We start from the raw sequence: 13591 nt of genomic DNA on the forward strand, positions 1-13591 counted from the left end.
CATGAATGAAAATCTTGTTTCAGTTTCAATGAAAAACCTTCTCTTTATCCCCGCTTATTTTGTGTAATATCTAGGTTGCACATTCTAGAAAGCGCTTAGCTAAGTTCGCTGAGTTGCGAAAGCAGCTAAAATTGTATCGTAGAAATGCATTTTGACAAGGAACGTCAAAAGCTTTGTGTCTCTCACCAATGTGAAACTGAAACTGTAGGCTGTAGGCTCTAGTCGTGGTTCCAGTGTTCCTTTCAATTGATAACTTTTTGTATATATTTTTATTTTTATTTTTATTTTTAGTAGAAGCCAACACACGTGCGACGACAACAGTGATGTCGTCGATCTTGCCTCCCACGTGCTCTCGTCCAGCCTTCTGTACCTCCATTTGAAAGGGGCTAACGTTGTACTTGTCACAATCCTGACCGCTTACTTCATACGCCACAATAACCTCTTCAATCTCGCTCGCGAAAATGTTGTCCAGCAACCCATCTGTCCCGGCCTCAAACTCCTCCGCAGCCTCGGGACAGTCGCCGCCCACGCAGTTACCCAACTGATACGGACAGTTAAAGCTCCGCTGCTGAGTTGATGACTTGAAGAAACACATGTTGTCCCTGAACACCATGAACCCGACATTCACGGCGTGTAGGGTCCCACGCTCCTTGTCGAGGCTGAGGATGCAAGCCGTAGAGTAGACGACCCTTGTACTCCGGCATTGTTCGCGTAGGCTTCCCTCAACACCTTTCTTGGATCGACGGCTGCGGCGGAGGATCGGGTTATGTCCGTGGCTGTTTTCTTGGCGTCGTTCATGAGTCCCCTCGCGTACTCGCCGGCGTCGACGCCTTTCCTGGCCCAGCCGCCGACGCCGTCCTCCACTCCGATGGTCTGGGCGTCATGGCAGATGAAGTGGGCGTCTTCGCCCAGGGGTTTTTCCTTGTTCTCTTCGGGTAAATAGCCCGACCCACAAATCAGATGAAGAAGTTGATCAGTACGGCTATTCAACTTCCTCTTATGATACGGGCCACGGCCATAGCCACAGCAGCCATAGCAATTATCGATCGGCCCCAAACCAAACGCAGGCGGCTTGTTGGCTGCGATCATCATCTTTGACAACACTGAGAGCAAGAGAGAGACATGAGAGTGATTAGGGACCAACGCGTATTTATAGATTTCGACATGTCCTTGTCGGCCAAGTTTCCCAATAGGATACGCAAAAATATTAATAGTTTTATTTTTTATTTTTTAGGGCTCTTGACATGTTAGGACAATTAAAAGCCCACGCAGACGCAGTGACGCAGATAAAACCCTATGAATCTAAATCTTATTTCTATTTTTAAAGGATAATTTTACCAAATCTCTAGATCCAGAAATTAGGGCATACATAATTCTTTGGCATAAGTTGTTTACCAAAAGCCTCCATGATTTATTTATTTATTTGAAGTTGAGTAATGTTTGCATTAATTTGTTGTTTTTGGTTGATTTCAAATAAGGGAGTCGTATCACAAACAAGTGCTTTCTAAAGAATATAATTTGGAAACAAGTGTTTTCTAGGTATGAGACAGTTCCTTGTGGAGGAAAACAAATTAAATTACTAATGATTTAGAAACATCAAAGTTCATGAGCTTAGCATAATCGGTTCACAAGATTGATTGTGCAATTTTGCCTTACAAATGCTTTTCAATCAGATTTCATTTTGTTTTGATTACAAGCAATATTCTGAACTAAAGTGAGGTTTCTCATTCACACTACCACTTAAATATGTCCAATAACAATGACATGAACCTAGTCACGATCACAACTGAGAATCACTTGACACTTACAAATCTTATAAAGCTTGAGCATTGGAAAGTAGAGGAACTGAGAATCACTTGACATTTACAGCATGAGTGTAGTTTGTGAGGCCATGGTGGATAGACAATTTAAAGAGTTGTAACGTTTACCCTATAACCACCTATCCCAAGTGATAAAATAGCTAAGTGAGTTTTTGGTACGCGCCCCACGCGCGGTCAAATTTTCTGAGTTTTTTAGATCTGCGCTTTCGTTTTTGACTCCGTCGTACTGGAGGCCACGGTGGCTTCCAGGTTTTGTTCTTAGTCATTTGTTGCTGGTTCTACTTGGGGTACACCCTCTTTGATTATGGAGGAAGGATCGCCAGGGGTTTTCCTTAAAACCTACCGTTCAATGAAGCGAGTTCGGGTTGGAGATGAGTGCGCCCCTGTGTGCAATATGGATGATCAGCCCAATCCCTCTCTGATGGAGCATGTGATGTCTGAATCTGAACATGGTCCTACGCCGAATTCAACTTTTGGAGCTGAAAGCTTTCGTGACAAATTGATGAACAAGGTCAGTTTGGAGAAAAATGTGGGAATTGATATCAGTTCCCTTGATGCTGATTATGATGATTTAAATGATGATGAAGATGTTCTTATTTCTCATGGAGAATGGGCCAAGTATTCAATTCTCTGATCGGGCTATGGATCGCTTATGTAAGCCTTGGAGAAATGCTCTGATTATCAAATTGTAGGTAAATCTCATACCTATAATTATATTCATGCTAGATTATAGCAGAAATGGAGTTTGAAAGGGGCATGGAAGTTGATAGACTTGGTTAATGATTACTATGTGGTGAAATTTGATCTTGAAGAGGATCTAAACTTTGTTCTGACTAGTGGTCCTTGGATCGTAGTGGGACAATATCTGGTAATGCAGAAATGGAGACCGGGTTTTTGCCCAGCCACTGCTCATATTACCCGTATGGCAGCCTGGCTCAAGGTCTCGGCTATTCAACTCGAGTGCTTTGACGTTTGGTCCTTGAAGCGGATTGGTAATATGCTGGGCAAATTATTAAAAATTGATTCGCTGACCACGGCCCAGAATCGTGGTAAGTTTGCTAGGTTGTGTGTGGAGTTAGATTTAACTAAACCCTTGGAGGCTTTTGTACAAATCAATCAAAATTGGTACAACATTGAGTATGAAGGTTTGCTTGATATTTGTTACCATTGTGGAAGATATGGGCATAAACGAGAAAATTGTGAGTTGAGAGTTAAGGTGCCTGCAGATGTGAACACAGAGAGTACAATTGGTGATGATTCAGATAAAATGAAAACTGGTTCTGCTGGGGCTAGTGAGAATGATCCTTTGGCTGATTCTGGTTTAAGAGGTCCATGGATGAATGTTCAATCTCGCAGGCGACCTAAGCCTGATTTTAAAGCCTCTAGTGGTAAGGGTTTTGGTGCAAAGGTTAAGGGCTCACGTTTTGATGCACTTAGGAACCTTAGTGACAATTTTGGAAGAGATGAGGCGGCTAGTGATGTGTTTGTTGAGCAAGACAAGTCCAATTTTAATAGCTCATTTCTTCTTGATGTGGAGCATGGCAAGAAAGTATGGACTAAAACCAAGAATTCTAAGCCCATGTTTAGAAGTGCTTTGAATGATATCTCCAATAAGCCTTTTGAGGGGAAGTCCCTGGTGATATGAGTTTCAGGAAAGGTGGTGGTCCTTCAAAAATGTCTTCAGGAAAGGTAACTCGTATTGGAAAGATGGTTGTTAAGGGAAAGAAGTTTGATTGTTCTAGCCCTGTTAATGATCAAGTCACTAGTTGGGTCACTGATCAAAAGAGTCACCATGAGAAAGGTGTCTACATCTTTGGTCATCAACCGCCTAATATAAGTGAGAAAGATGCTAGTAGTGTGTTGAGCACTGATTCTGAGGGTGATAAGGATACGTGGAACTCTAATGTTTCTGATAGCTTGTGTCAAGCTGATAAAATGGATCTTTTGGAAGGTCAAGCTATTCTATGTGGTGAGAACTTGGCAGGCAATACCTTCAACGACGGTGGAGGAATGACTGTTGGTATTTAATAAAGGGTTTAGCCCTTGGGGTCCTCTTACCTTTCTACTTGCTTTTATGAATATTGTCTGCTGGAATGTTCGAGTTGCTGCTAGCACAAAATTCAAGACTAATATGATGGATTTGATCCATGCTCATCATATGTACATCTTGTTCATATGTGACCTCGTATAAGCGGTGGTAAAGCTACTTCTATTGCTCAATCCCTAGGTTTTTCTAATTTTGAAATTGTGGATGCTACTGGTTTTTCTGGTGGTCTTTGGTTGCTTTGGGATGCCACTAAAGTTCATGTTGATATTTTGGGGACTTCAAACCAATCTATTTCTGCTTCTGTGGCCTGGCCTGGCCAGTCTCCTTGGTTGTTTACAGCTGTGTATGCTAGCCCTTGAGGTATTAAAAGAGCAAAGCTATGGGAGTATCTAAGTTTTATCGCTGATTGTCAGCATTTGCCTTGGTTAATTGCTGGTGATTTTAATGAAATGTTGAATGTGAATGATAAGCTAGGAGGAGTTCCTGTTTGTAGATTGAAAGGTTTTAGAAGCTGGTTTGATTGCAATGCTATGATTGATTTGGGTTTCTCGGGCCGTAAATTTACTTGGAATAATAAGAGAGTCTTTGAAAGGCTTGATCGAGCTATATGTAATTTGGAGTGGAGGCGGTTGTTTGCTGAGGCCACTGTGAGACATCTACCAAGAACCATGTCGGATCATAACCCTATTAAGATCTGTCTTACTTCGTGTTTTTCAGCCTCCCCTGCCTTAAGGCCCTTTAGATTTGAAGCGATGTGGCTTCATCATGAGAAGTTTAATGATTTTATTTCTGAAGCTTGGGGTCCTGGTGATGGTACAGCTGTGGAGAAGACTTTTGCCTTAATTGAGCGTCTTAAACATTGGAATATCAATGTTTTTGGACAGCTGCGCCAAAGAAAAAGTTGGTTGTTGGCTCGAATTGCTGGTATCCAGAGAGCTTTATGCAAGGGGCCTAATAGGTTTCTTAGTAATTTGGAAACCTCTTTGATTGATGATTTTAATAATGTTCTTCAGCAAGAAGCTGTGTTTTGGCAACAAAAATCCAGAATTACTTGGCTACAAGATGGTGATAGAAACACCAAGTTCTTCCACACTACTACTATCATAAGAAGGAAAAGAAATAAGATTGAAAGGTTGAAGAATGCTAATGGTATTTGGATTGAGGAGGCTAACAGTTTAAAAATCTTGGCTGTGGACCATTTTTCCAATCTCTTTTCTACTACTTCTCTTGGTGACTATGTGATTGATCCCCCTAACCTTTTCCCCCCTGTTGATGTGGTTGATCTGCATGGTTTGGTTCAACCAATTAATATGACTGAGGTTAAGACTAGTCTTTTTAATATTGGTGGGCTTAAAGCCCCTGGTGCAGATGGGTTCCCTGCTTGCTTTTATCAAAGTCAGTGGAATCAATGTGTTGATGATATTTTTCAAATGGTGGTGAATGCTTTTAAGGAGTGTCGAATCCCAAAGAAGCTTAATTATACTCTAATCACCTAGGTCCCTAAAGTTGACAGCCCGCAGACTATGGTGCATTTTTGACCCATAAGCCTTTGCTATACCCTTTATAAAGTTATTTCCAAAGTTTTGGTTGCTAGATTAAAACATATTCTGTCTCATATCATCAGCCCTAACCAGGTAAGTTTTGTGCCTGGTAGGCAAATCACAGACAACATCCTTATTGCTCAGGAGTTGATGCATAAATTTAAGCTGTCTAAGGGAAAGAAAGGCTTTGTGGCCTGGAAAATTGATTTGTCTAAAGCTTACGACAGATTAAATTGGAAGTTTGTTGAGCATGTGTTAATGGAGTTGGGGTTACCTTGTCGTGTCACTAAATTGATTTTGAGTTGTGTTTCTACTATGAGGTATCAAATCTGCATGAGTGGTGGGCTTATGGATTAGTTTCTTCCTAAGAATGGCATTAGACAAGGAGACCCTTTATCTCCTTATCTCTTTGTGATGTGTATTGAGAAACTTTCTCATCTTATTGGGGATTCTGTTAAAAAAAGAGTGGGGAAACCTGTTAAATCTTCTCAATCTGGCAAAGCTGTATCTCACTTATTTTTTGCAGATGATCTGGTTCTCTTTGCTAAAGCTAATTCTACTCAAGCTAGGGTGCTAAAGAGTTGTCTGGAGAGGTTTTCACTACTGCGTTTTACTATTTGCGCGACGAATACATGTTCGTCATGCAAAATGTAATAAAGCAACGGAAAACAAGTTTCGTCGCACAAAAAATTGAAAACTTGCACGACCAAAGTTTTCGAAGGGCAAAATCTCTTAGCTCGACAGATATACACATTCGTCGCGCAAAGTGAACGAAAAAAAACTCGGGTTTTTTGTTGGCGCCAAACACTTGCGCTGCGAGAGCAATCGTCACGTAAGAAAACCTAGCGCGACGATGGGACACTTCGTCGAGTAAAGGTGAGGTTAATTGACTGCGAAAACTCGTGCGACGACAGGTGTCGTCGCAAAAGACAACTTAGCACGACGAAACCTTTTATCGTCGCGGAAGAAAACGAAGGATATTTTTATTTTGGCGCCAAAATAATTGAGGGGGGATTTTTTTTTTTGTGCGACGAATTAGATTTCATCGTTTAAAGCAGATGTCGATACATTCTTGCGCGAAGAAACTTAAATGTTACGCGACGTTATTTTGTTTTTAAGCGACGATATCTAGAATTTGCGCGACGAAAGTGTGTGCGACGAAAATGTCATGCGTCGCGCAAAAGTTTTTTTGTCGACAAGTTTTTGCGCGACGGAAAAATGGTTTTTCGCGACTGCATTTTGCGCGACTAAATTTATGGTTCGTCGCACAAAGTCCTTCTTCTTCATATCAGAATTCTGCCATAGCATAGGCAGAAAGCAAAAAAATTTCCTTTCTGCCTCTCTCTCAACCTCTCTGCCGCTGTCTCTGCTGGAAATTCAGTACGTTCATTGGGTAAGTATTTTTTGTCGTTAGTTTATAAGTATTAATGTAAATTCGTACTAACGCTATTAATTTTGTTCTCGTTAGGGATATTTGTAATTAGCGATTGGTGGAGAACGATTGACAAGGTATTTTATTCGTTTTATATATTAAAAATGTTAAAGTTAGTTTGTTATGTGTATATTTTTTTTGTGAAGTTATATTTATATTATGTTGTTAAACTGTGCGTGACGTAGCACAATGTGTTGTGATGTACGAAGTTAATTTTAATTAACTTCGTACTTTTATGTGTATGTTTAGTAACATTTAGTTTCTCGTTCGAGATTAGTTGAATTTTGTACATGGATGCGTAAAGCATGACTGCGGTCCAATTAATTCTTGAATTGTCCCACTATTTGGACAGTTTGGTAATGCATAGTGTTGTCACGTAATCTACGGCTACATGATTAGGTTTCGATTGTGGAGATTTCGGTGTCATCTCGGTACGTTCTCCATGTCGAAATCTAATCTCATGTAGCCGTAGGTTACGTGACAGGACTATGCATTCCCGAATGAGATAGGGCCCTTACCGGAGGCATAAGGTGACATTATAACTTCGTATGAAGTTGTTGTGATTGTTATGTTGTAATTGTGGTTTCAGGAATTATGAGCAGAAGGTGGATACAGAACCCGAATAGATGCGCAGACGAATACTTGGATGGAATCGAGGATTTTATTGAGTTTGCATGTAGACACAACCCGGGTGCAACTAGAATCCGATGTCCTTGTAGGAGGTGTAATAACACGTTGTGGGAGACAATTGAAAATGTTGGATTTCATTTAGTAAGGAATGGAATGATTGAGACATATAGCATTTGAATACTTCATGGGGAACAATTAGACCATGCTTCGTCTTCAAATGCCATAAGAATGGACAGTGTTAAACCTATTGTGGATCCTAATGATCAAGTCATGGATATTATACAGGATGCTTTTCCATTTGCATCGACCAACATCAATCACGAAAGGGAAGATGACATGCCTACACCAATAGACAGCGCAGAGTTTGAACAGTATGAAAAACTGTTAAAAAATGCCAACCAAGAGTTATACCCGGGGTGCGAGAGCTTTTCCGTTCTCACGGCCATTGTAGAGCTAATGCACGGAAAAATAAAGTATCGTATGTCGAACCTGTGTTTCGATTACTTTTTAGGGGTTTTCAAGAGAATGCTTCCGACGGACAATTGTTTGCCGAAAGACCATAAACACGCGCAGAAGGTGTTGAATGGTCTTGGATTGGGTTATGAAAAAATTCATGCTTGCAAAAATAATTGCATGTTATTCTACAAGGAGCATGAAACGTTGGATACATGCCATATATGCAATGAGTCGAGGTTCAAAATGACATCTCAGAATAGAACGACTAAGATCCCACAAAAAGTCATGCGTTATCTGCCCCTAAAACCTAGGTTGCAGCGATTGTATATGTCGACGCATACTGCCACAGACATGAGATGGCATAAGGAAAAACGGGTAGGCGATGATGTGATGCGGCATCCTGCAGATGGGGAGGCATGGAAAGAGTTCGATCGAACGTTCCCCGAGTTTGCTGCTGATCCCCGAAATGTTAGATTGAGACTTGCCACTGACGGATTCAATCCGTATGGGGTTCTAAACCAACACCACAGCACTTGGCCGATTTTCGTATTCCCATATAATTTGCCGCCTTGGAAATGCATGAAAAAAGAATACATGATGATGATTGTTTTGATAACTGAGGATCCTGGGAGGTCAATCGATGTTTACTTAAGGCCGCTGGTTGATGAGCTGAAGGATTTATGGACAAACGGTGTTCGCACGTACGATAAATCAACTGCGAAGATGTTCACTTTGCGGGCAGCAGTTATGTGGACTGTGAATGATTTTCTAGCATATGCAATAGTTTCTAGGTGGAGCACAAAGGGTTATATGGCATGTCCTGTATGCAAGGAAGATGTAACTTCTGGTTGGCATGCGGGAAAAGTTTGTTACCTTAGTCATCGGAGATGGTTGCCATGGGACCACGAGTGGTGAAAAATAGATAAAGAGTTCGACGGGAACACAGAGCGTAGCCTCAGACCTAGAGAATGGTCCGGTGATGAGATCTTGGAACAGCTTAACCGTTTGGATTTTGCTCCGTTCGGAAAAAACAGTTAGTCGGACCAGACCTTCTACACATATGAACTGGACTCACAAGCCTATGTTTTTTGAGCTACCATATTGGTCGAAACTCAAATTGAGGCACAATCTAGATGTGATACATGTTGCGAAAAATGTATTTGACACATTGGTGGGCACGATTCTAGATATCGAGGGCAAGAAAAAGGACACAATCAAAGCCCGTCTTGATTTGGAAAGAATGGGCATACGAAGGGGTTTATGGATGAACAGGGACAGTGATAAAGCTAGAAGGGATCTTGCATTCTTTTCTATGAAACCGAATGACAAAAAAGAGTTTCTAAAGTTTGTATCGTCTGTAAAGTTTCCTGATGGGTATGCTTCTAACATTGCACGTTGCATGAATGTTAAGGGGGGTAAATTTACTAGACTGAAGAGCCATGATTGTCATGTGGTTATGCAACGCCTACTTCCTGTGGGTATTCGACATCTATTGCTAGAAGATGTTGTGAAGCCAATCATGTTGTTGTCCATATTTTTTTCCCAACTGACGGCAAAAACATTGCGAAAGACAGACATGTTTCAGTTGGGCCATGACATTGTCCAAGTCCTATGCAAGTTTGAGATGATATTTCCTCCAGCTTTCTTCACAAGTATGATGCATGTGATGGTTCACTTGTTAGAAGAGGCATTGCTTGCTGGTCCTGTCAACTATCGCTGGATGTATCTAATAGAAAGGTATATAATCTTTATCGTTTGTGTATGCATCATTATCACATGCTTGCTAATTTGTATCATATCATTTTATTTTGACAGGCTTCTCGGAGAGCTGAAAAAAGTGTACGCAACAGGGCGAAGCCCAAATGATCAATTATAGAGGCTTGGGTTCAATATGAGTCGCTTACTTTCTGTGAAATGTATTTAAAAGATGTGGAGACGGCTTTCAATCGTCCTCAGCGCAATAACGACGGAGGTATGAGAAAGGAAAAACTTTATGTTTTTGCCCAAAGCGCACGACCCTTTGGAGATCCTGGATGAGGAGAGTCGTTTTCTAGAAATGACATGGAGGTAGCGGATTGGTTCGTACTGAACAATTGTGATGAGATAATGGCATACTTAGATGAGCATGAAGAGATGATGAAGCGAGAACATCCATCACATTTAGTTGCCCAGAAACACCGTGAATTGTTTCCATAATGGTTTTTGGATTCTGTAAGTTATAAGTGTTTTGTATTTGACAAATATAAATTGTAGTATTTAATTTTGTCAGACTAACATGTGAATGGTTTTGTATTATACTAGGTGAATAAGTTGAAATCATTGAATTCCCCCACTTATAGTGATGAGTTATATAACTTGGCATTCGGCCCGATTCGCGTTGAATTGTTTTCGGGTTGTTATATTAACGGCGTCAAATTTTTGGGGGCTGCACGAGATGACAAGTTGTGTACGCAAAACAGTGGTGTCCATGTCCTAGGTGGAGCCGAAAGTACGAACATTGATTTCTATGGCAAACTCACAACTGTCTTTCAATTGCTTTACAAAGATCGATACCAAGTGATCATGTTTAAGTGTCGATGGTTTGATAGCAACCCAAATAGGCCGAGAAGTGTTAAAATTGACCATGGCTTAATATATGTGAACATTAACAGAACTTGGTATGATCACGACCTTTACATTTTGGCAAACATGGCAACACAAATTGTGTATCTAGATGACCCTAAAGCCGGGAGCAGTTGAAAAGTTGTTCAGAAGATGGATCATAGGAACGTGGATGCTATACTAGAACTAGACCCAACTGACAACGACGTCGACAATGTGGCTGACCAACATTTAGAATTTTCAATGAAAAATTATGCGGAAACACTTCGAGATACACATGTTAATAGCGGAATATAATTTGTCGTTTTGGGATACCAAGGGCCATTGTGACGAACAACGAAACTCAGTTCGATAACCGTAAATTCATAAGTTACTGCAAGGAAAAAGGATCATTCAACAGTTCTCGTCCCGGAGTTATCCTCAAGGAAACGGACAAGTCAAGAAAACTAATCATACGATCTTCGATTGCTTGAAGAGAAGGCTTGAACAATGCAAAGGCAAATGGTCAGAGGAACTGCCAAACGTATTATGGGCATACCACACTACCAAACGAAAACCAATCGGCGAAAGCCCTTTTTCCTTGGCATATGGAACTGAAGCCGTCATCCCCACAGAAATTGGATTACCCACAGTCAGGACGTTGGTGGTAGAGAGTAATGATAATGAACAACAACTAGCTCACAACCTTGACATGCTTGAAGAACAGCGAGAAGCTGCAGCGTTACGACTTGCCAACTACCAGAACCAGGCAGCCAATTACTTCAACAAATGAGTACGACATAGGAAATTCAAAATAGGCAAGTGGGTACTCAGAAAGGTCATGCAGAATACTAAGGACTTAAACGCAGGAAAATTTAGACGAACATAGGAATGACCGTACAAGGTAACAGAGGTTTATGGAAAAGGGGCCTATATGCTGAGGCATATCGAGGGCGGTCAATATGTACTACGCCCTTGGAACGCAATTCATCTGAGGAAGTATTTCATTTGATTTTTTTCATTTCTTTGTCGCTTTCATCTTTCTGTCATTTACGATTTTTTCCTAAATTGTCCATCGTTCGATGAACGCTTAATGGAACACGTATTTTCTTTACATTCGAACTGTTTGGTCGAAGGCCATGTCTATTTAAATTAGCATTACTTGAACCCACGTGGTCGAAGACCTTGTGAATAAGAAAATGAATATACTACTCCATGGGCATATAAGGTCCATGGCCAAAAAGCAAAATGTTCAATTGCAGATCGCAGTTAAGACGTGGCCGAAGATCACGCATGAAGAAGCGTTTGAAGATCGCGCACAAGGATGCGATTAGAAATCCTAAAGAAGTTATTAGAGATTACGACATGATCGGGGACCATGACATGGTTAGAGATCAAGCAACATGAATAAGAATGCGCATATGACAAGGTCGAAGACTACATGATTAAACATAACACTAGCATTAGGCCATTATGGCCATAAAAGGAAAAACATGAAATGTTTGTAGGAGGAAGGCCTCCGAATTATTCAAAGTTGGAGAATACATAAAACTACTGATTCTACAGGTGCGACCCATAAGTAACACGAGCCAGTCTGACGGCAAGGGGAGACGATCCCAATCCATGTAGGGATAAATTATTTTGGCCTTGGTACGGAAGTGGTGGATACCCTGTCTAAATCCGTCACGTATGCCATCAGAATGGGCGGCGAACACAGCGCGATCTGCATTAGCAAGATCACTCTAAAGGTGAGTCACTTGGGCACCAACACATGCCAGATCCTCCTTGAGTAGGTCACGTTCCATCAGCAGCATGTTATGGTCGAAGTGGCAGGAGCAGCGAGGAACACGAGACGGACCGGCTTCATCTCGCGCCCTTGGGGTACTCCTTCTCATCATAGCATTTCCTCCACCTCTAGCATCGCCAGACCAAGACCTAGACCCCAGGGACGGATCCAGGAATTTTCCTTGCAGGGGTCAACGTCTAAAAGGGTAAAAACTTTCTATACAAAATAAACCCATAAAAATGAAACGATAATTTATAATTCATAATTAATAGAAAAAACCACATTACAATTTTTCACGACGAGTTTTCATATTCTGAAAACGTCCCATTATAGTTTCATTATCAATACAAACAAACACGTCTTTCTCAATATAAACAAGTAAGCTATCACTCAACCATTGATCTCCCATTCGGTTGCGAAGTGGACCTTTGATAACATTCATAGCAGAAAATGCTCTCTCCACTGAAGCAGTTGCAACTGGTAAAGTTAAGGCTAATGTCAGAAGCAAATAGACATAATTAAATGTTCTATGCAACCCTTTCTCCACCATTTTTCTTGCAAGGGCACCAATCCCTTTCAATTGAGAAAATTCGCTTCTCGTACGCATATGATGAATATAAATCCCAAGTTGATCTTCAAGTGCCAAGAGGTCTCGGGGTGTAAATTCTTGAGGATAAAATTCAGCAAAACGAAGGTGGTTTGTGATTCAAGTGATATAATCCTAATCCTAAACCTTTATTTATACATAATTATAGATGTATGCGGGCCTAACAGGGCTGGCTTTTGTGGGCGGGCCATGCCGAGCTTTATTGAGCTTAACCGGGCCGGGCCTATGGGCTGGGCTGAGCTTTAGACACCCAAGCCCAGCGTAGCCTAGCCCAATACAGGCTGGGCCATCCAAAAGCCCATAACGGACCTGGACGGGTTATTTCTCGATGGGTCGGGCGAGCCCCCATCGGCCCATGAGCCCGCGGGCCAAATGATGAGGCCTATGCAACATGGCATGCAAGCAAAGTCATTCCTTCCATAGGACAACTGCCCATTAAATAGCATCGTTGATTCATTTGGACAATATGAAGATGAGATGCAACACCTACAACAAGAGCAACCTTCTATAAGAAAAATCAAATCAAATCAAATAGTGAAGGAAAGAGATGAATTATGTACTGGAAATCTCCTCATGGTTAAATTGTAGCTTCATGTAAAATTGAGCTCTAATTGAATCAGCGATTTACCAGGAAACTAAAGGAGACGCATTACTCCAATATTATTGCTAATCAACTAGAGCTCATCTTCAAT

At 41.2% G+C, this 13591-nt stretch overlaps 1 protein-coding gene across 1 annotated transcript; it reads left to right on the top strand.

Annotated features, from left to right (window-relative positions):
- Positions 1-4316: 4316 nt before the first annotated feature.
- On the top strand, positions 4317-5363 carry LOC117628881. The gene has a single exon (XM_034361432.1). It carries the CDS (start codon positions 4317-4319, stop codon positions 5361-5363), a length of 1047 nt encoding a protein of 348 aa, XP_034217323.1.
- The last annotated feature ends 8228 nt before the right edge of the window (positions 5364-13591 follow it).

This window comes from Prunus dulcis, chromosome 5 (genome assembly GCF_902201215.1).
Source record: "Prunus dulcis chromosome 5, ALMONDv2, whole genome shotgun sequence".
Taxonomy (NCBI): Eukaryota; Viridiplantae; Streptophyta; class Magnoliopsida; order Rosales; family Rosaceae; genus Prunus; species Prunus dulcis.

What these genes read in the sequence shown, in the direction of transcription:
- LOC117628881 (XM_034361432.1), top strand. Translation starts at nt 4,317, where the DNA reads ATGTTGAATGTGAATGATAAGCTAGGAGGAGTTCCTGTTTGTAGATTG.